This window comes from Mesocricetus auratus, unplaced genomic scaffold (genome assembly GCF_017639785.1).
Source record: "Mesocricetus auratus isolate SY011 unplaced genomic scaffold, BCM_Maur_2.0 Super-Scaffold_100062, whole genome shotgun sequence".
Lineage (NCBI taxonomy): Eukaryota > Metazoa > Chordata > Mammalia > Rodentia > Cricetidae > Mesocricetus > Mesocricetus auratus.
The window spans coordinates 347,605-369,804 of record NW_024429234.1 but is presented as its reverse complement, the minus strand read 5'-3'; the positions used below and the strand labels follow the sequence as shown (position 1 = coordinate 369,804).

Here is a 22,200-nt window from a genome sequence, read left to right as displayed (position 1 = left end):
CAGCCAGGTGGCGAGAGTCGCTCGGCTTTATTAAAGGTCCCATGTACCACAGTGCCCCGCGACATCCTAGGCAAAGCAGTCTCGGCCTCCACACACGCGGCGACCCTCCCTTCTAGATGCCACAGGCAGCACTGTGCCTTTAGTGCTGCTCGCCAGCCTGGGTGCAGGGACCACCTAGGGCTCCTCACTCGGGGGCTGCAGCGGCTCTCCCTGCAATGGCTCTCCCTGCAGCGGCTCCCCGGCTTCTTCCCTCTCTGGCCCGCCCTCAGGGGCTGCTGAAGTAACTGGCTCCAGGCAGGGTTGCTCCACGGAAAGCTCTAGTTCCGGGGCCGCGAGGTCGGGTACTAGCTCCTGGTCATCTAGACAGAGGACTGTCTCTCTCTTAGGCAGGATAAAGGCGAGAGGCTCCTGGATGGCGTCGATGTTCACATGCCCAAGGCTTCCGTGCTTGCAGAGCTGGGTGGGCGAAATGCCTGACCCACAAGTAGGAAAAATGAAATGGTAAAAAAGTTATTAAATTCAATGCAGAGACCATGGGGGGCACTCAGAATAAAGAACTGACACAATGACATATTCCAATTCAGAGAGCATATTGGTAATATGGAAAGACTGTTATACCGGGGCCCCTCAGTAAGGGTGGGTGGTGGTGGAGCTGGAGCCAGGAGACATTAGAACCCTAGGACAGACACAAGAGAAAGACAGTACTAAACCAAGATGGAGAACAGCTACCCTTAGACAAGGTCATCACTGACCCACTGCCTGAGGGGAGCTGTGCCTCCCTCACCCAAATTCATAAGAGATCTATAACTGAGAAAAAATAAGTTTTTACTGGTCTCATTTTTATTTTTCTGAGACAGGGTCTCTCTACCTAGCACTGGCTATCCTGGAATTCCACATCTAGACAAGACAGGCCTCCAGTTCAGAGATCCACCTGCCTCAAGTTTTCCAAGTGCTGGGGTTAAAGGCCTGTGCCTCCAAGCCCAGTGAGGGATTTTTGTTTGTTTTCAAGACATGGTTTCTCTGTGTAGCCTGCTGTCCTGGAAACTCACTCTGGACCAGGCTGGCCTTGGAAGTCACATCTTCCGGCCTCTGCCTCCCCAATGCTGGGATCAAAGGTGTGCACCACTACAGCCCCACTCGAAAACTTCTTCCTCTTTTTTTCATTTTTTTTTTTCTTGAGACAGGGTTTCTCTGTGGCTTTGGAGGCTGCCCTGGAACTCGCTCTGTAGACCAGGCTTTCTTACTCTTAAAAAGTGTGGTGATGCATGCCTGTAACCCCAACCCCTGGAAGGAGAAGTAGGATGACCAGAAAGAAGCTCAAGAATGGCTTCAACTACATATCGAATTCAAGGCCAGCTACATGAGACTTAAAATAAAAAGATATTAACATACACATACCCCAAACAGACTTTACATGAATACATAATGAAAAACAATAAAAACAGACCAAGTGGTAGTAGCACAGACCTTTTTTTTTTTTTATAATTGTGCATACAGCCTTTGGTCTGCAGGCCAGCAGAGGGTACCAGATTTCATTCAAGGTGGTTGTGAGCCACCATGTGGTTGCCGGGAATTGAACTCAGGACCTCTGGAAGAACAGTCAGTGCTCTTAACCGCTGAGCCATCTCTCCAGCCCCCGTAGCACAGACCTTTAATCCCTGTCATCCAGAGGATCTCTGAGTTCAAAGCCAGCCTGGTATAAGGAGGGAGTTCCAGAACAGCCAGGGCTATATAATGAAATTCTGTCTTAAAAAAGCCAAAAAACAGCCAGGCGTTGGTGGCACATACCTTTAATCCTAGCACTCAGGAGGCAGAGGCAGGTGGATCTCTGTGAGCTCGAGGCCAGCCTGGTTTACAAGAGCTAGTTCCAGGACAGCCTCCAAAGCCACAGAGAAACCCTGTCTCGAAAAACCAAAAAAAAAAAAAAAAAAAAAAAAAAGGCCAAAAACCACAACAACAATAAAATAATTAAAAATCAAAAACTAATAATAATAATAAAATCATAAAAGAAACCAGAGCTAGGTGTCATGGTTCATGCCTTAATCCAAGCACTGGAGATATAGAGGAAGACAGATCTCTGAGTTCCAGGTCAGCCTGGACTATACAGATTCTGTAACAAAAAAAAAAGTAAAAAAATTTAAAAATCTGGGCTGAAGAGCTGGCTCAGAGGTTAAGAGCACTGACTGCTCTTCCAGGGGTCCTGAGTTCAATTCCCAGAAACCACATGGTGGCTCACAACCATCTGTAATGAGATCTGGTGCCCTCTTCTGTCCTGTAGGCAGAACACTGTACATGTCATAAATAAAGAAATCTTTTTTTTTTTTTTTTTTTTTTTTTGTTTTTTCGAGACAGGGTTTCTCTGTAGCTTTGGAGGCTGTCCTGGAACTCACTTTGTAGACCAGGCTGGCCTTGAACTCACAGAGATCCGCCTGCCTCTGCCTCCCGAGTCTGGGATAAAGAAATCTTAAAAAAACAATTAAACAATCTTTCCTTTCTCTTACCTAGAGTCTGGGCTATCTGAGCTGGTGGGAAAAGGACTTGCAGACAGCGGTTCAAATAGGGGACAAGGTCTTCCAGAAAGGCAGTGCAGAACTGGACAAAGATTTCCTGCTCCCCACTGCTGAAGGCAGCCTCTTCAGCACGATGGAATGCCAGGATTGTTTTGGTTACCTACAAGACAGGTGACAACAATCAACCACAGAGGAAGTCCACTGCTGTGACTAGAATAGCACAAAGTGCAGCATAAAGACAGTTCGTTCATAGCCGGGTGGTAAGGGCGCACACTTTAGTCCCAGCACTGGGGAGGCAGAGACAGGCAGATCTCTGTGAGTTCAAGGCCAGCCTGCTGTACAGAGCGACTTCCAGGACAGCCAGGGCTGTTACACAGAGAAACCCTGTCTCAAAAACAAAAAAGTCAGAGAAACCCTGTCCAAAAAAAAAAAAGAAAAAAAAAGAAAACCAAAAAAGTATTCATTCCCAACAGTACATTTCATTGCTATCTTGTTCACATTCAGCACTGTGGTCAATAGTCACTATTGTGTCACTTCATTGGTAGACTTATGACCCAACTTGTCATGTTCTGGTGGGGCTTCCAGTTCCAGTAGTGGAACATCATGAAAAACAAGGGAGATGCTCTCCTTCAGACTTTGAGGAAGACACAGACATGTTGTGAGCTGTCTGAGCTGAGGACCTCAGTTCTCTGACTTTTCCAATGGCATGGAATGGCACCTCTGACAGAGGCCAGCACTCTAACTCCAATAGACACCAGGACAAGCTGACACCGTGAATACAGCCTGGGAGACCCTGAGACAGTGTACCTGGGTTCCTGGCTCACAGACTCTGGGTGATATGAGTACTGTTTAAAGCTGCTGAGTTCCTGGGATTCTGGTGTCAACAATAGACTGCATGCTGAATGACTGCCACAGGTACTCTACTTCACAGCTTCTTCTAGAATCATCCCCATAAAGAGTGATCCACCATCAGGGTTGCTCTACCAGGAAAACCCTTAAGACCACACTAAACCTCTCCTTGTCAGCAGGCGCCATGGTTACACGGCCTGGTTTAATACAAAAGCCTGGCTGGCTATTAACAAAGGCAGACCAAGGTAGCAGAAAGTTACCCACCTTGGCAAGAGCATCCTCCAAGGCCTGAGTCACATCCTGTGCTAGGGCCACAGGACAGCAGAGACGCAAATCATTGAAAGCAACCAAAATGTTGTTGAGGAAGCAGGCAAGGGGCGGGAAGTCTAAGAGCACCATTGGTGGCTGCAGTGTCCCTGGTTGTGTGGTTGGCACTGGAGCAGGCATGTTACTGCTGCCCAGGATGGCTGCAGCTGAGATGAGGGTGTAGGAAGTCATTTCATCCTGGAATTTCTCCACTGCTTCCTCAACAGCTTTCTGGAAAGTGTTGATTGCCACCCTCTGGAAAACAGGAGCCAACTGGCCTCGGAAATCAGCCCCTACCCGGCTAAAGGACAGTCCGAAGTACATGCACTGGCCCAGCAGAGAGTCCAAGCGGCCACCTACACCCCGGTAAAGATCGGTCTCTAGCACCTGCAGGAACTGTGAGATTTTCTGCAGCACCCAGCCATGGAAGATGGCACCCTCATTCACAGTGTACTCTCCCTTGGCAGGTGGGAGCAAGGGGTCTTCATCTGAGAAGATGGCACGGTACTGGGTGATGATATCAAAGAGGTGGACCCTGCAGGCCTCAATGGTTTTTGTGATATGGAAATAAGGATCATCATTAGGGACGGCAGTCAGGATGGAGCGAAGCCAAGCATCCCGGGCCTGAAGAAACTTCACCCTCAGCTCAGCCTCAGTGAAGACATCCATGCGCCGAAGATAGCCAATGACACGCAGGCAGGCAGGGAGCTGGATGTTGGTCCTCAGTTGCTGGATCAGCTGGCTGAGCATCAGTTGCATGGACTGACGAACCTCATTCACAATGCCCTGACAATACAGCACAGAGTCACAACACACTGAGAAAAATATTTTGAAACCCATCCTACTGACCCTGGACCCTGGAGAACAGCATTCTTATGGCTTTCCTGACATACAGCAGATTTCTAAAGCTTACACCAGCAGGTTTACAGAGATCTACTTGCATACATAACTAACTTTCTTGCTCAAAATCCCCCTAGGATTTTCCATCGCAATCAGCAAACTACCAACTATTCATCATGAGGCTCTGCCTGATTCTCCAGTTTCTTTTTTTGTTTGTTTGTTTGCTTGTTTTTTCCGAGACAGTGTTTCCCTGTGGCTCTAGAGGCTGTCCTGGAACTAGCTCTGTAGACCAGGGTGGTCTGAAACTCACAGAGATCCACCTGCCTCTGCCTCCCAAGTGTTGGGATTGGGATTAAAGGCGTGCACCATCACCGCCTGGCATGATTCTCCAGTTTCATTGGCTTCCTAATGCCCTAGCCTTTCTCATTACAGTCCAGTAAGAGTGTCTGGTTTGGAACTCCTGAAACACTCCAATTTCTCTCCACCTCACCCTGTATCGCCTCTACTTTCTATTTGCTCTCTCTCTAGAGTTTCAAGTATTGGTTCTTTCTTATCCTAATCATGCTAGCAAAGCAACACTGTAACAACCCTTCCCCGCCCTCTACTAGTCCCCAACTCATTTTACTTTTGTTGTTTTGAGACAGAATCTCAGCAAGCTGGCCTCAAACTTACTAAGTAGCTAAGAATGGCTTTGAACTCCTGAGTGATCCTTTTGTCTCCATCTTCCAGGTGCTGAATTTACAGACCTACCCGTCATGCCTACCTGGCTTTCTCTGGCTTATTTCTTCTGATATTTATCAGTATCTCAATTATCACACATTCACTAGAGTAGAAAGTTCATGAGAGCCATGGCCTTGAATGCTTTGTTCACATGGTTTTACTAGTACCTAAGTCAGTGTCTGGCACTGGAGTAATATGGTCTTTGGGCAGGTGGTGGTGGTATATGCCTTTAATCCCGGTTAAAGGGAGGCAGAGGTCAGCCTGATCTACAGACTGAGTTTCAGGACACCCTGAGCTACACAAAGAAACCCTCTCTCAAAAAAGGCAAAAAACCCAAACCACAACAGAAAAGATCACTGAATAAGTGAGCCTGGCTAGCAGAAATTGATATGAAATATGCAAAGGTTTCTACTTAAAAGCTTAGTCATAATCACAGACTAATAATTACAAGATCATCAGATCATCATCTTGAGGGCCCTCTGGGCAAGTTGGCTACCTGGATGACAGGGATGGAGGAGTATTTCCTCTCCAGTCGTCGCACATAGGCTGCAAGCTCCAGGGCCTCTTCATAATAGCTGTTTCGGACACAGGTGTCCATAAGCTGTGGAATCTCTAAAATCTCTAGGATTTCTGTGTGCCGGTTTAGAGTCAGGGTGTTCATCCGGCGGTTAGAGCTGATCTCCTCGGCTTCCTTCACAAAGTTCCTAGAACCAATTAGGAAAATATATTTCTTCATTGTTTTGCACAGTAGGTAGTTACCAAGTATTTATCACACTGGTTCATTTAAAATCTTCACTCAGTGCTGAGTGTGGTGGCATATATACCATAAGCCCAACCTCCCAGCGACTGAGGTTGATATGAGTTCATGTTTTTTTTTATTTTTATTTTTATTTTTATTTTTGGTTTTTCGAGACAGGGTTTCTCTGTATTGTTTTGGAGCCTGTCCTGGAACTCACTCGGTAGACCAGGCTGGTCTAGAACTCACAGAGATCCGCCTGTCTCTGCCTCCCGAGTGCTGGGATTAAAGGCGTGCGCCACCAACACCCAGCCCTCCATGTAATTTTTAAAATGGCTTGTAGATCTGGATTGGCTGCAAGGATTGTCACATTTGGGACTGGACTGCTCACGGTCTCGTGAAGAAGGACTAAGTTATGACAAGGTACTTTGCCTCTCTGGACCTATCTCTTCCCTGGTTAAAAGTAAGAAGACCCATTTCACAAAGGCATGAAAGTTAGAAACAGGTAAGAAGACATGTATTAGCCTGGGTGACAGTGGTATCCTACACCTTGAATCTGGGCACTCAGGAGGCAGAGGCAAGCAGATATCTGAGTTTGAGGCCAACCTGGTTTACAGAGGGAGTTCCAGGACAGCAAAGGCTACACAGAGAAACCCTGTCTTGCAGAAACAAGACATGAAGTACACAGTACCTGCCACAAGTAAATGTATAAAAACAGTACACAAATAAATTCCTTACTAGCTATTATTGGGGCTAGAGAGATGGCTCAGCAATCACCACCCTTGCAGGGGACTCTGGTTCAGATCCTAGGACACATATCAAGTGGTTCATGGCCACTCCAGTCCTATCGGATCTGACACCCCCTTCTGGCATCCCTGGGCACATATGGTGCTCAGACACACATGCAGGCAGAACATTCACACACTTATTTTTAATAGCTACTAATATTTCCCTAACAGAGCACTAACTAGCCTACAAGCCACACTCTGGCCCTAAGAGCCTGGCCCTCAGGTCTTACTGTGATGAGCTGCTGTCCAACCTTTGTCCTTCCTCTCTAGCTTTCCCCACCTCTCTACAGCAATTCCAGAAACCGGCTTGATCAGGCACAGAGGTACAAAAGCTATTTTAAATATCCAAAAGCTCTAAAGAAAACTGAACTTGAATCACGTAAAGCTGGATAGCAGAACTAAGGGTATTAGACTAGGACCTAGGAAGGTAATATAGGTCAAAAAGAAAATGCTTTTGACAACCTACGATGTCCCAAATAGGATTTCCAGGTCAGTCAGCCTCATATCGATGGAAGTTTCAAAGCAGCTAGCCTACAGCCCAAGCTGTTGAATATTCCTAACTACAAAGGTTGCATACACACTAAGCTGGCATTTATGGAGTGTTAACTATGTCGGGCCCAATCAACTGCTTTACATAGATTTTTGTTGGTTTTGATATAATGTACAATGTCTCGTGTAGCTCAGGTTGGCCTGAACTCAATATGCAGACTTGGATGATGAGTTTGCGCTGCAAGTGCCGGAATCACAGCTTGTGTTTACAACACTGGCTGGACTTTTATTATTATTTAATGAAGCAGCCTATGAGGGAGCGGTGGACTCCTGGCTGTCAGTTTTGACTTGGAAACTTACTAGCTGTGTTCCTGCACAAGTCACTTCACTTCGACTCCCTCGTCTGTAAAATGACAATGACGGTACCTACCTAGATGGCTGTGGTGAAATTTAAGGGCATTAATAAGGCGATCAGGGGAGAGCTCTGTGCTCCATGTATGGGTCAGCTATGTCTAGCCTCCTGGCATCCTGTCAGGTACAGACAGGGGCCTCTCAGCACTAGGCCAGCCGCACCTGCAGCTCTGCTGAAAGCTGGGCAAGCGGTCGAGCAGGTGACCGAGGGACGTCTCCACGTCTCCAAAGAGACGGTGGATGCGCTCGGTGCACTCGGCACCGCGAATGAACGTCTTGTAATTGGCGAAGGCGAGGTCGCGCGTCTGCTGCAGCAGCTGGGCCCGCTCCTCCGCCAGGCGCTCGGGCTCTCGTCGCAGCCGGTCCAGCCCCGAGCCGCTCAACTCCCGGAGGTAGCGGCCCACGTCAGGCCGCTCACGCCACTGGGCCTCAGGGAAGCGGTCGCGGAACAGCGACGCCAGCAGTCCCTCATCTTCCACCTCCCCCCAGCACGGCTGCTGTGGCTGTCGCCGTGGCCGAAGCAGTAGCGGAGGGCTGGAGACTCAGGGCGGCAGCCATCTTCCCAGCAACACCGTCACTTCCTCTCCAGACCCGCCAGGGCGCTGGTTTCGCGCCGGAAACCGGAAACACTCGGGACACATTTCCTTTCTCTATGGTTGCCCCCGGAGGTCCTCCAAGCTAGGTGGCACTGACGCAAAGAGCACGTGGCATCGAGCTAGAAAGTCACGCTTTGGTGTTACCAGGAAGCGGGGTAAAGTGACTTCCGTTTGCGTCTCTCCGGACACGAGGATCCGGGGAATCAAGCTAGCGGGAAAATGAGGCCCTTGACTGAAGAAGAGACCCGAGTAATGTTTGAGAAGATTGCGAAATAGTAGGAACCTGAGAGGCGGACGAGGGACGGGGAGCGGGGACGGGGAGCGGGGACGGGGAGCGGGGGCGGGACGGTCCCGGCGTAGCCTCCAGTGTGCTTTCTGCCCTCAGCATCGGGGAGAACCTACAGCTCTTGGTGGACAGGCCCGACGGCACCTACTGCTTCCGGCTGCACAACGACCGAGTGTACTATGTGAGGTGAGGAGGGGCGGTGCGCTCCGGGTGCCGGGCTGCAGGCCTGCTCCCTGCAGCGGCCGTCACCAGTGCCTCCCTCTCTCCCTCCCTCGTCCTTGTAGCGAGATGATCCTGAAGCTGGCCGCCAACATCTCCGGGGATAAGCTGGTGTCACTGGGGACCTGCTTTGGGAAGTTTACCAAGACCCACAAGTTCCGGCTGCACGTTACAGCTCTCGATTACCTTGCACCCTATGCTAAGGTATGTGGGTCTCATCGCCCGTTTTGCCATCGGGGATGAAGGCAAGGACGACGTAGGTATCGCTGCTTGGACATGCTCAGGAAGGGATACGGGCCTGAGAATGCCATGTACCCGCATAGCCTAGTTGACTGAAACAGAGAGCCCTCCACAGTGTCAGATGGGGATCTGTGATGAGAATGATCCTGGGGTCCAAAAAACACAAAGGAAAACCCCACAACTGTTAAGTTGTCCTTTATGTAAGTTGCTCATAGTGTTGAGGTAGAGTTGAGGAAGGAACTCCATGGCAAAAGATGAAAAGATCAAGGGCCAAACAGTTTAAAGGGAGCGTGTCGTGTGTGCTTGTCTGTTTCCCCACCTCTCCTAAAACACAAAAGCAGCAGCCAATCTACCTACAGGCACATAACTAGCATTTCTGTCTCTTGGTTCCTAACTGTCTTTCAGTATAAAGTATGGATAAAGCCTGGAGCAGAGCAGTCCTTCTTGTATGGAAACCATGTGTTGAAGTCTGGTCTGGGTCGAATCACTGAAAATACTTCTCAGTACCAGGGAGTAGTGGTTTACTCCATGGCAGACATTCCTTTGGTGAGTAGAGATGGTAGCCATCACTAATACTAAGTACCTTATGAAAAGGATGTTGTTTTGGTCTGTGCACCTTTGGATTTCTCAGAGATATAACTGTTTTAACATAGGTTTTTGTTTTTTAGTGAGTGAATTAGTGTTGTTCTTTCAATTCTAGGGTTTTGGGGTAGCAGCAAAGTCTACTCAAGACTGCAGAAAAGTGGACCCCATGGCAATTGTGGTGTTTCATCAAGCAGACATTGGGGAATATGTACGGCATGAAGAGACATTAACTTAGTATGGGCCACCCAAGAACTTTTTGCTGTATGAGAGGACTTAGCTTTGTTTTCTATGTATGCAGACATCATCACGTCAAATTTGGATAACACTGATATATGCCACGTGAATTCTTACTCAACAGAAATGGATCAAAAATAGGGTTTCAGTCCATCTAGAAGCAAAAGCAGGTGGATCACAAGTATAGTGGGCTACTTGGCAAGTTCAAGGCTAGCCTGGGCTACATAGTGAGACCCGTCTCAAAAATCTAAAACAAACCAAAACCTGTCAAGTGTGTGCAAGTAAATAGTGTTTCTATTCTCTATCTGTATCTGTTTTTGAATCAGCAGACTTGTTCTGATAATGAGCTCTAAGTTACTGCACTGAGAACAGGAGCAGTTTTAATGTTATCTGTGATAACACTTTTCCAGGCTAGTAATAGCATAGCAAACTAATGGTATTATTTATTGATGCCGTTAAAGATAGAAACAGCCATATAAGGATAGTAGGCGGCCGGGCGTTGGTGGCACACGCCTTTAATCCCAGCACTCGGGAGGCAGAGGCAGGCCGATCTCTGTGAGTTCGAGGCCAGCCTGGTCTACAAAGTGAGTTCCAGGACAGCCTCCAAAGCCACAGAGAAACCCTGTCTCGAAAAAAACCAAAAAACAAAAAACAAAAAAGGATAGTAGGCTATGCCTATGATTTTTACAAATGGAATTTTATAAAATAATAGATGGAACTCAGCTGTTTTTCTTTGTGGTAAATGGTGTATGGTGTGGAAGAACCTGTACTCAAGCCTCAATTCTGCTGCCTGCCAGCTGTCTGGTATTGGACAAGTTATTCCAGTACCGGATAAGCTTTGTTTTCTTCCTTTGTTAAAAGGAAAAAAAAAAGCATGAACTGGTAAGTGTGAAGTGTCCGGTATACTTTTAATTCCAGCAGTGGGGAGGCAGAGGCAGATGGATTCAAAGCCAGCCTGGTCCACATAGGGAGCTCTTGACCAGCCAAAGGAAAAACAAACCCAAAAAGCACAAAACTGGAAAAACACCTTTAATCATCACGTGCCAGTATTCAGAATTAAAAATAATGATTATAAAGCATCTAGCAAAGATCTGGCAAACAGGTGTGGAATAAATGCTGAAATATGTTTTTAAAAGTGTTTTAGATGTATTTTGTGTGTGTGAATGTTTAATCTGCATGTATATATGTATGCCTGTGCACCGTGACATGGAGGCCTGAAGAAAGTCTTGGATTCCCTGGAACTAGAGTTACAGGTGTATGTGAATTGATGTGGGAGTGTTTGGAACTATGTCTTCTCCAAGAGTGGTCTGTGCACTTAAACCATCAAACTCTCTCTATAACCCCCATTTTTAAAAAACTTTATGTGTGCCAGGCATGGTGGCATATACCATTAATGTCAGCACTCAGGAGACAGGCAGGTGGATCTCTGTGAGCTCAAGGCCAGCAGTCTATATAAGTGAGTTCCAGGACAGTTAGGACTATGTAGAGAAACCCTGTCTCAAAACAAAAAATTTGTGTTTGTGTGAGTATATTCCATTTGGATACCAGTGTCCTTAGAGGCCAAAAGAGGGGGTTGGATTCCCTGGAGCTGAAGTTAAAGGCAGTTATAAGTCACCTTGTGTAGGTGTTGGAAACCAAATCCTGTCCTTTGAAACAGAGAAGGCTCTTAACTGCTGAGGTATCTTCCCTGCCCATCTTTTTTTTTTTTTTTTTTGGTTTTTTTTCCGAGACAGAGTTTCTCTGTATTGTTTTGGAGACTGTCCTGGAACTCACTCTGTAGACCAGGCTGGTCTCGAACTCACAGAGATCCGCCTGTCTCTGCCTCCCAAGTGCTGGGATTAAAGGTGTGTGCGCTAAATGCCCGGCTATCTTTTTTATTTTTTAAGATGGGATCTCACATTGGTCTAAAACAACTATGTAGTCAGGCTGTCTAAGCCCCTCAAGTGATATTTTAGGTCTATGTCACTACACCTCATTTCCAAAGATACCATCCTTTAAAAGTGAAATATTTTCAACCTCAGAAAGGCACTATAGGGCCAGCAGGATAGTTCAGTGGGTGGGCTGGTAGAGTGTATGGTATGGGTATTGTTTTTCATTTATTGATACAAATTCAAGGTCAATTTTGTGATGTGTATATTTTCTCCTCTTGATTAAGTATTGTGCTTATACTGATCTTTTAAAATGTAATGCATAATTGAATACAGATTATAGATAGTTACTTATAATAGAATTTCTAGTTACATAAGTTAGGTTTCTAGATATACAGAAATATATTTGAGATGGACAGTCTTCAAACCTCTCAATGGCGCTGCACCTTAGCTCTTTTTTTTTTGTTTGTTTTTGTTTTTTTTTGTTTTTTTGTTTTTCGAGACAGGGTTTCTCTGTGGCTTTGGAGGCTGTCCTGGAACTAGCTCTTGTAGACCAGGCTGGCTTCGAACTCACAGACATCCACCTGCCTCTTGTTGTTTTTTTTTTTTCTTCTTTTCTTTTTATGCTGAGTCAGGAAGACTCCGGTAACCGAGCCACGTGAATCTCGGCTTGTTGCTAGCAAAACAGAGCACACCTGAGAAAAATGCTGCTACCAAAATCTGTGCTTCTCGCCGTTCTTCTGTTTCTAAAATTTCTTTAAAGCTTTTGTCATTTTATGTGGAAATTCATCATCCCACTCCTGATCACCATTATGTTAAGTGAAGCTTTTTCCTTGCTTGCCGATTTGGTATATTCCCCGCCAGTCGCCTGGGCTCTGCTGCTCCAGCCTGGTTCTAGAGCCCCATGAGTCCCAAATAAACACACAGGAGGCTATATTCATTATGAAGCTGTTGGCCTTGCTTGTTTCTAACTGGCTAGCTCTGACTTAAGTAATTACCCCATAATTGTTAATCTAAGTATGTCTCTTACCGGAGAGGTTTCCAGGCTTCCTACCCCAATGGCGGTTACATCTCGAACTCTCTTGTCTTTTTCTTTCCCAGAATCCTCCTCGACTCCTAGTCCCTCCTATCTAGGTTTTCTATAGGCTCAACAGTACTTTATTGACAAATAACAGGACTTCCCCAACAGAGTGGATACGGGCATGTGCCACCGAGCCTGATATTGAGATCAATCCCTGGGACAAAGTAGGAGGGGGGGAATGCTGAACTTCACAGTCCTATACAATGGATTTAAAAGGTTTTAAAGACACCAAAATTAAACTGTCCCATTGTTTTCAGTTCTTTCAGAGCTTTCTGACTTTGAGATAGGGCCTTGAACTGGCTGAGGCTGATCTTAACGCTTCCACCTCTGGAACGCTAGGGTTCAGGCCTGTGTGCCACCACTCTGATAAATGTGCCGAGGACCAAAGCCAGAGCTGTTGCATGAAAGCAGATACTCTGTCAACTGAGCTACCTCTTTAGGAGCCCTTCCACGGTTTTCTATTACCTTCTAAGTAGAGTCCGTGAAGGTTAAGAGATAGCTGACAGAATGGTATTCTAGGCTGGGAGTGGTAGCACATGCCTTGGCAGTGTGGAGGTAGAGACAAGTGAATCTGAGGCCAGCTGGGTCTACACAGCAAGTTCTGGGCCAGCCAAGGCTACATATTGAAACCCTGTCTCCAAAAACGGCATTTTAGTTTAATCAACATCAGAACTCAATTTTTATTATTGCCATTTCCATTTACTGATGAACACAAAGAGATTTAACTTTCCCCCAAAAAAAGCTGGTTTATTAAAGCTATCCATTAGCATCTTGGCTTCGTGTCAGTAGTTGAGACAGTGAAGAGACGTTTTAAGAAATACAGCTGAAGGACGCCAGAAAGAACAATAGCAAGGCTCTGAGCTGCAGACCACCAGTTCACATAGGTGTAGTTGGATTGGAGAAGGAAAAAATCGGCCACTTTCCTCATCCTGGCAAAGTTGTAGTAGCGCCACATGTGAAAAACATTGTTCTGAACCTTTCGTGTGCTGTCCTGTGGGAAGAAGGAAAGCTGCTCTGACTGCCATCTGGGCTTCATCTGCACTAAGGTAAGCTACCTAAGTCACGGTATTCAAGATCCTGACAGTCAACACTGCTATAGCACTTGATAATAAAAGGTTTGTTGAGCCAGGAGGCGGTGGTGCACGCCTTTAATCCCAGCACTCAGGAGGCAGAGGCACGTGGATCTCTGTGAGTTCGAGGACAGCCAGCACTGTTACACACACAAACCCTGTCACAGAAAAAAAAAAAGAACAAAAAAATGACACTTTGGTTATATTTAAAAAGATCTGCTGGGGCTAGGCAGTGGTGGCGCACGCCTTTAATCCCAGCACTCAGGGAGGCAGAGGCAGGTGGATCTCTGTGAGTTCGAGGCTGGGCTGGTCTGACAGTCTCCAAAACAATACAGAGAAACCCTGTCTTGTAAAAACAAAAAAAAAAAAGTTCTACTGGGGTAGTTTTAAAGTTGAGAGGTATGGGTGGGAGCTTGGCATGTACCTCCTCTGTTGTAAGAAGGATTGCCTAGTATCCACAAAATTCTTAGTACCCTAACACACAGCCATGTACGTTTGAGGTGAACACTCTTACTGAGCTACTTTTCACGTAGTCCAGGCTGGCCTTACACTGTAGCCAAGGGTAACTTTGAATTCCTGATCTACTCTGTTGAATTATGGGTATACGCCAATATTTGTGCCAGAAATAGTTCTAGAACAATAGATGTGTATTCTAATTGATGTCTTCTCCCTATAGACTCTTGTTAGGCTTATAAAGAAATATCTTTGAAGATGTCTTTTGCAAGTACCAAATTTTGCCATTATAACATAAAAGCAGTTATAAATGATGTGTAACTGACAAATGAACATGGCTCTGTTCCAGAATTAGGTTTACAGAACAAAAGCTTTTGTGTGCCAAGGAGACAAAGTGATAGGAGAGGAGTCCTGCAGATCACATGTCTAGTCAGAGGCTTCACCCAGAACCCAAAGGAAACTTACAAGGAGTTTTTGAGAAAAACGAAGACTTCCCCCCACACACTTTTTTTTTTACTTGTGGTGCTGATACTAGGGCTAGCTAGTAGTGAGATACATCCCCAGTCCCCAGCAAAGGATCTCAGTCAACGTTTTCTGAAAGATCTATAAAATGGTCAATAAGCATATGAAGAGATGTTTAATTTTGTTCTCTTAGAAGAGAGATTTTTAATTTTTTTATTTTATTTGCATGTATGTCTGTGTGAAGGTGTCAGATCTTGGAGTTACAGACAGTTGTGAGCTGTTATGTGGGTGCTGGGAAATGAACCCAGGTCCTCTGTGAGAGCAGCCAGTGCTCTTAACCACTGAGCCATCTTTCCAGCCCTGTTTGTTTGTTTTTTGAGACAGTCTATCTACATAGCTCCAGCTGTCCTGGAGCTCACTTTGTAGACTAAGTTGGCTCAAACTCAGAGATCTGCCTGTTTCTGTCTATGAGACCCTGTTTTTTTTTATTGGTTTTTCAAGACAGGGTTTCTCTGTGGCTTTGGAGGCTGTCCTGGAACTCGCTCTGTAGACCAGGCTGGCCTCGAACTCACAGAGATCCACCTGCCTCTGCCTCCCGAGTGCTGGGATTAAAGGCGTGCGCCACCAACGCCCGGCCAAGACCCTGTTTTTTTAAAAAAGAGAAGAGGTAATCAAAGAGAGGCAGTTGGTGCACACCTTTAATTCCAGCACTTGGGAGGTGGAGGCAGAAAGATCTTTCTGAGCTTGAGACCAGCCTGGTCTACAGTGTTCTGGGACAGCCAGAGCTGTTATATGAGATAGTGTCTCTAAAAACCAAAATAAGTAAATAATCAAGCTGTGCATGGTGGCACATGCCTTTAATCTCAGCACTAAAGAGACAGAGATCTCTGTGAGTTCAAGGCCAGCCAAGGATGCACAGTAAGACCTTGTCTCAAACAAACAGAAGCCATGCTTCCTGAAAGAAGCCACCACAAAGCCACATGTGTGACTCTGTTTACATAAAATTTCATACAGAAAGCCATAGGAACAGTACACAAGTGATTCTAGCATTGGGAGATTCTGGAGGGAATGGGGGCAGTCAGGATGTGTGTAGAGTTTCTTTCAGGGAAATGAGATTGTTCTGCGTTGGCACAACTTTGTGAATATATATGAGAAGAGGCAGTGGGATAGATGGATCTGTTAGCCATTGTTTGCCCAGGCCTCAAAACCAAACAGTGGAGCTCCATGCATAATGCCGAACTGAAGGGTTCAGCTTCTCTTACCTGTTTTGTTTTTGTCATAAGTCATTCAGGCTATATCTCCAGGCATGCTAATCCCATTACCTCGATCGCATCCAGAGTATCATTCAGCTGCTTCCTTTGATTCTCTTTGTGATCCATCTCAGGCCCCTCATAGAAGACTCCAAAGTTGAGATATACTTGTACAGAACTGAAGCGATTCTGCTCATTTTTTAGACAAAGCTGATAGAAACCTGTGGGAATTCCTAGATCTCATTACCATGTTTTAGGTGTCCCACCTTGTCTTTTTTTTTTTTTTTTCCCCGAGACAGGGTTTCTCTGTATTGTTTTGGAGGCTGTCCTGGAACTCGCTCTGTAGACCAGGCTGGCCTCGAACTCACAGAGATCCACCTGCCTCTGCCTCCCGAGTGCTGGGATTAAAGGCGTGCGCCACCAACGCCCGGCTCGGACAAAAGTGTTCTAACTAGAATAATTCTCTACAAAGTGTTTTGCTTGATGACTGCAAGTTTAGAATTTCTATTTTTTATTTTATTATTTTTGTTTTATTTTGCTGTTTGGGACAAAGTTTCTTTGTGCAACAGCCCTGGCTATACTGAAACTCTCCTTATACATCAGGCTGGCCTCAAACTCACAGAGATTTCCCCCTGCCTCTGCCTCCTGAGTGTTGTGATCAAAGGTATAGGCCACCCTTATTCTCAATTTTATAGTAGCTTACCATTATTATGATAGCCTTGGGAATGAATACAGACCTGTCTCTTGTGTAGCGAAGTTAATCTGGCCCCGAACATCCTGGGATGTATCAATAAGGAAACCTTGTGGAGTATGGATGGTAGCAGCAATGTGTCGATCATGTGACATCCCAAAAGTGAGCTGAACCTTCCGTCACCATTCAAGAGAAAAGAAAAAAGAAGGTCCCTACATCATTCAGACTTGACACCCCATGGCATCAGCACAGTACCTTTGTATGACGGTGCCACCCTCCCAGCCTTCATCTAGAAGCTCGAAACTGAGGTGGCTTTTTTATCACCGCCATGATGGCATGGTAGAGTCACATCAGTGCTGAGTGTTCTGCAGTGGCATACACAGAATGTAGGATATAGTTACCCAAACAGTTCCCCTGATGAGGGAGAAAGCAGGTTACCTGCCACACAGAATAGGGGTCACTACCATGTGCGGTCGCCATGGAGTTCCTGGCTGATGTTGGGGGGTTGAGCTCCCTGGGGTGACCTAGATTTGGGTATTTGCTGCTTGAGAGTCCCCTCCCCAAAGCAAGCAGTACTCCTGGACACTTGTCCACAGTAAGCTCAATAGTAGCTTTGGTCTAACATAACATAGACCATAAAAGACTGGTACATTAGGACAGGTGCAGTGAAGGGCAACTTTAATCCCAGCACTCAGGAGGCAGAGACAGGCAGATCCCAGCCTGGTCTACAGAGCCAGTTCCAGGACAACCAGGACTACACAGAGAAACCCTGTCTTGAAAAACAACAAAAAGTTAATTTCAATAGAATAAGAGTTTGTGGGTTTTTTTGTTTTGTTTTTTGGGTTTTTTTTTGTTTTTGTTTTTGGAGGGGAGTTTCAAGACAGAGTTTCTCTGTGGCTTTGGAGGCTGTCCTGGAACTCGCTCAGTAGAACTCACAGAGATCCACCTGCCTCTGCCTCCCGAGTGCTGGGATTAAAGGCGTGTGCCACCAACACCCAGCAAAATAAATCTTAAAAAAGAAAAAGTAGCCGGGCAGTGGTGGCGCACGCCTTTAATCCCAGCACTCGGGAGGCAGAGGCAGGCGGATCTCTGTGAGTTCGAGGCCAGCCTGGTCTACAAAGTGAGTTCCAGGACAGCCTCCAAAGCCACAGAGAAACCCTGTCTCGAAAAACCAAAAAAAAAAAAAAAAAAGAAAAAGTAGAATTGTCTGGATGCGTAGAGGAGCTTTCAGCTGGTCATTCTCCAGTGTGCTAGGATTAGCAGGGGCAGGAAGAGCTGCCAGCCCCCACCCACTGACTGAAGTGGTTTCTTTGAAATCTATTCACTGCCCTTTTCATCCAACTCTGTGCTGCATACATTAACTATTTTAGAAGGTACTGGCTCTCCTGTCACCTCTAATCAGAGGACTAGTGAAGGCTGTCTCTCCTGAAGAAGTGTGACTTTAGATTTGAGCACACTGCTGTAGCTTGCAGTTCTAGATCTACCCATATGCTTTCATACCTGTTGCTGGCTGATCATCCAACTCTCATTCAGAGTTGCTCTCTAACTGAAGGTCCATTTGATTCACAAGTAGCAACCACAGCATCATAGATAGTCAGACCTTGGCTTCATCCAAAACCTCACTCACTTTATAAAAGCTATGGCCAGAGGCCTCCACGCACCTCATAGCTGAAGTAGAAGTAACCCATCTGGTCAGCAAATTGCCAGAAACATTCTGTGTCTCCTGGGTGGATCACGATGGCAAAGTCATGCTGATTGGCTCCACGGAAGAGTGGCTGGTCCTCAGAGCCAGCAGAAGTCACTAGGCTCGGAACCACCAGCTCAGCCACAAGGAGCAAAGCGATCATGCTGCTTTCTGTGGATTCTTCTGCAGGCGAGCTGTTCAAAGCCCTATGGAAAGGTTAGACAGCTTCTGGCTAATCATTAATCCCACAAGTCACAGTGTTTCAGGGCCATCATAGATGTTCAGCAATACAGGTGCTGTGCCCCCCCCCATCTTGGATCACAGATGGATTTTGCTTTTCACCTCACCTCAAGAAAGTGGCTTGCCAGATCTAGTTAATGGGTTCTAGAAAAGTACTTATCGGAAGAGAATTTTCCATCCATTCTTTGTGCTGTTTTCTCAGTTTTTCCTTCTTGTAGATTAAATATGTGGCAAGTTAATTTATAGCCAGTGTGCATACTGACAAAAGCTGGCTGAACTGAGGTTTCTCTTATATCAAATGGCTAGGTGCCACTTACTTTCTATTCAGCACCAGGTCAACAGGCATCGGCCAACAGATTTTGTGCCCTAGAGCAAAGCTCAGCACATACATGTATACAGAAGTCATTTTTCTCACTTTGGGAGTGGGGTGGGATGCAGGGGTCTCCCATGTTTGTTTTATGTTGTGTCTGCATGTACATCTGAACACCAGAAGAGAGCCTTGGATCCCATAGGACTCCAGTTATAGGAGGTTGTGAGCCTCCATATGGATTCAATTCCTGACACCTAGGACCTCCAGGAGAGCAGCCAGTGCTCTTAACCACTGCTCTCTCCAGCCCCCAGACTAGTCTTGAACTCCAAGATCTGCCTGCCACTGAGTTAAAGACATTTGTCACCATGCCCAGCTACGTAAAAGTTTTAATATATTAAGTACTGGCTAGTTTTATGTTGATACAAGCTATACTCATCTGAGATGAGGCAATCTCAATTAAGAAAATATCTATAAAATCAGGCTGCAGTCCAGCCTTAGGACATTTCTTAGTGATTGATGGAGGGTGCTTGTATGCCTGCATGCCAGAAGAGGGCACCACATCTCCTTATAGATGGTTGTGAGCCACCATATGGTTGCTGGGAATTGAACTTAGGACCTCTGGGGGACCAGCCAGTGTTCTAAACCTCTGAGCCACCTCTCCAGCCCCATGGAGGAACATTTCTTACAACTACTACTTGAAATAAAAACATTAAGTCCAGTGGTACCCATCTAAAATTCCAATACATGGGAGGCTGAAGCAGCAGGATCACAAATGCTAGGCCATACTGGGCTACACTGTGAGATCCTATTTCACCTGCCCCAAGTTACAGATGTCAGACTTGAGAAATTGTCTCAGAACATATGGACTCCAGCCATGCCAACTATTCCTGTGGGACCATGAGCTATTCAAGTTTGTGTTACTGTCTTCAATTGTAATAAAGTAGAGGACAGTATCACCCTGTAGTGTATTGTGAGGATAAAAGAAGATGTTTTTTCTCAGTGCCTGTTGAAGCCATGAATAGGAGACTGAAGACTAGGATATGTAATAATTTTAGGATTGGAATATATAATGGTTTTTTTTTTTTTTTTTGGTTTTTCGAGACAGGGTTTCTCTGTATTGTTGTTTTGGAGCCTGTCCTGGAACTCACTCGGTAGACCAGGCTGGTCTCAAACTCACAGTGATCCGCCTGTCTCTGCCTCCCGAGTGCTGGGATTAAAGGCGTGCGCCACCAACGACCGGCTATATAATGGTATTAAGGTGGATATTGAACAGTCTTTCCCTCCCTGTGGGTCTGAAGAAGTCATGAAGAAGAGAAGGAAGGTTTAAAACTATAATTTTTCAGATGGTTTTGGAGAGCAGTAGGTGGGAGTCAGCAGGAGAGACTCAGCGAAGGAACAGACCACGTTCTTGTTCACTATCTGTCTGGGTTTCTTTTTCTATTTTGTTTCTCTCTTCGAGACAGGATTTCTCTGTGTGACAGCTCTGGAACTAGCAGAGATCCTCCTGCTTCTGCCTCCCAAGTGCTGGGATTAAAGGTGTGCACCACCACCGCCGAGTCTGGGTTTCTATTGCTGTGCTAAACACCATGACCAAGAGCAAGTTGAGGAGGAAAGGGTTTATTTGGCTTACACTTCCATAACACTGTTCATCTTCGAAGGAAGAAATCAGGACAGAAACTCAAGGCGGGAACCTGGGGGCAGGAGCTGATGTAGAAACTCTGGAGGAGTGCTGCTTGCTGGCTTTTCTCCTTTGTTTGCGGTTTTTTTTTTTTTTTTTGGCTCAGCCTATTTTCTTATAGACAGAATGCTGTATGTAAATAAATAAATGTTCCCCCCGATAGTCAGGCATTTGAATACTTGGTTCTTAGTTGGTGGCACTGTTTGGGCAGGTTTCCGAGGTGTGGCCTTGCTAGAGAAAGTATGCCACTGGGGATTGACCTCTCCTAATTTTCTTTTTTTTTTGAAACTGGGTCTATCCTGTAACTTGTTGTACATCAGGCTAGCCTTGAACTCACAGAGATCACCTGGCTGTGGCTCCCAAGTGCAGGGATTAAAACATTATGCACGGCTGTTTTATGCTTGTGGTTCAAGATGTGAGCCCTTTGGGGCTATAGAGATGGCTCAGTGGTTAAGAGTACTGACTATTCTTCCAGAGGACCCTGGCTCAATTCCCTCCTCCCACATGGTGGCTCAGGGCTGTCTTTAACTCCAGTTCCAGGTAATCTAACACCCTCACATGGACACACATGCAGGCAAAACACCAATGAGCATAAAAAAAAGTGAGCCCTCAGCTTCTGCTCTATCTGCCATGCCTGCTGCTTGCTACAATACCTTCCTGCCATGATGGATCTTTTGTTTTTCCAGACAGGGTTTTTTTTTCTGTGTAACCCTGGCTATCCTGGAACAACTCTGTAGACTAGGCTCCTGGAACTCACAGAGATCCATCTGCCTCTACCTCCTGCTGCCCCCCCCCATGCTGGGATTAAAGGTGTGTACCACCATTGCCTGACCATCATTTCTTTATCCCTCTAGAACCTTAAGCCCAAATAAACTCTCTTCTGTAAGTTGCTGCCTTGGTCATGGTGTTTTACAGCAATAGTGAAGTATCTAATATAGTCTTTAAAAAACAACAGGGAGCCGGGCAATGGTGGCGTACGCCTTTAATCCCAGCACTTGGGAGGCAGAAGCAGGTGGATCTCTGTGAGTTTGAGACTAGCCTGGTCTACCGAGTGAGTTCCAGGACAGGCTCCAAAGCAATACAGAGAAAACCTGTCTCGAAAAATTAAAAACAAAACAAAAAAAAAACCCCAACAACAAAAAACCCCAAAACCAAATCAAAACAACAACAGGGAAGAGGTGTCATTTTCTTCAGTGTTTGTATACTATTGAAATACTGGAAAGTAGCCATGCTGGAGGGAGGTGGGAGGGGGCACGATGACAGAAAGATGTCTGAGTTTGAGGCCAGTCTCATCTACCTAGCAAGTTCCAGGAAACATACTCACTATGTTGGCACCTTTAAACCAAGAATTTCCTAGAATTCACTCCAAGTGTTACAGGTAATAAGCAGACACTCCCATCACTACCTGGGAGGCCTGGTTGCTCTGGGACATTTTTTTTTTTCCTTAGACAGGGTAGGGTTTGTCTGTGTAGTCCTGGCTGTCCTGGAACTCACTATGTAGATCAGGCTGGTCTCAAACTCCACCTGCCTCTGCCTCCCAAGTGCTGGGATTGAAGGCATGGGCCTCCACCACCTGGCTCTCCAGGGCAGTTTTTAAGGCAGGG

General features: G+C 46.0%; 3 protein-coding genes across 3 annotated transcripts; 1 reads left to right on the top strand and 2 right to left on the bottom strand.

Moving 5' to 3' along the window:
• Positions 1-12: 12 nt before the first annotated feature.
• On the bottom strand, positions 13-8,222 carry Cog8 (component of oligomeric golgi complex 8). Its single transcript, XM_040736589.1, is given in 6 exon segments — positions 13-473; positions 2,502-2,670; positions 3,624-4,451; positions 5,722-5,929; positions 7,812-8,134; positions 8,136-8,222. Coding segments are annotated over 6 exon segments (1,899 nt in total). The 5' UTR covers positions 8,208-8,222; the 3' UTR covers positions 13-174.
• Positions 8,223-8,351: 129 nt separating this feature from the next.
• Nip7 (nucleolar pre-rRNA processing protein NIP7) lies at positions 8,352-10,944 on the top strand. The gene is made up of 5 exons (XM_005076333.4): positions 8,352-8,520; positions 8,631-8,717; positions 8,816-8,954; positions 9,396-9,536; positions 9,691-10,944. The coding sequence occupies exons 1-5, from the start codon at positions 8,465-8,467 to the stop codon at positions 9,808-9,810; spliced, it is 543 nt and encodes a 180-aa protein (XP_005076390.1). The 5' UTR covers positions 8,352-8,464; the 3' UTR covers positions 9,811-10,944.
• A 2,540-nt stretch (positions 10,945-13,484) lies between these two features.
• Tmed6 (transmembrane p24 trafficking protein 6) lies at positions 13,485-20,428 on the bottom strand. Its single transcript, XM_040736639.1, has 4 exons — positions 18,346-20,428; positions 16,731-16,857; positions 16,066-16,214; positions 13,485-13,749 (listed from the first exon to the last, which is right to left on the bottom strand). Exons 1-4 carry the CDS (start codon positions 18,529-18,531, stop codon positions 13,522-13,524), a joined length of 690 nt encoding a protein of 229 aa, XP_040592573.1. The 5' UTR covers positions 18,532-20,428; the 3' UTR covers positions 13,485-13,521.
• Between the last annotated feature and the right edge of the window lie 1,772 nt (positions 20,429-22,200).

Excerpts from the sequence above, each read along its gene's own strand:
- Nip7 (XM_005076333.4), top strand. The coding sequence starts at position 8,465 with ATGAGGCCCTTGACTGAAGAAGAGACCCGAGTAATGTTTGAGAAGATT. Across the intron at positions 8,521-8,630 it reads TTTGAGAAGATTGCGAAATA|CATCGGGGAGAACCTACAGC; the intron begins GTAGGAACCTGA and ends TTCTGCCCTCAG. Across the intron at positions 8,955-9,395 it reads ACCTTGCACCCTATGCTAAG|TATAAAGTATGGATAAAGCC; the intron begins GTATGTGGGTCT and ends ACTGTCTTTCAG.
- Tmed6 (XM_040736639.1), bottom strand. The coding sequence starts at position 18,531 with ATGATCGCTTTGCTCCTTGTGGCTGAGCTGGTGGTTCCGAGCCTAGTG. Across the intron at positions 16,215-16,730 it reads CTTCGCTACACAAGAGACAG|GTTTCTATCAGCTTTGTCTA; the intron begins GTCTGTATTCAT and ends GAATTCCCACAG. Across the intron at positions 13,750-16,065 it reads ATACTCTGGATGCGATCGAG|GACAGCACACGAAAGGTTCA; the intron begins GTAATGGGATTA and ends TTCTTCCCACAG.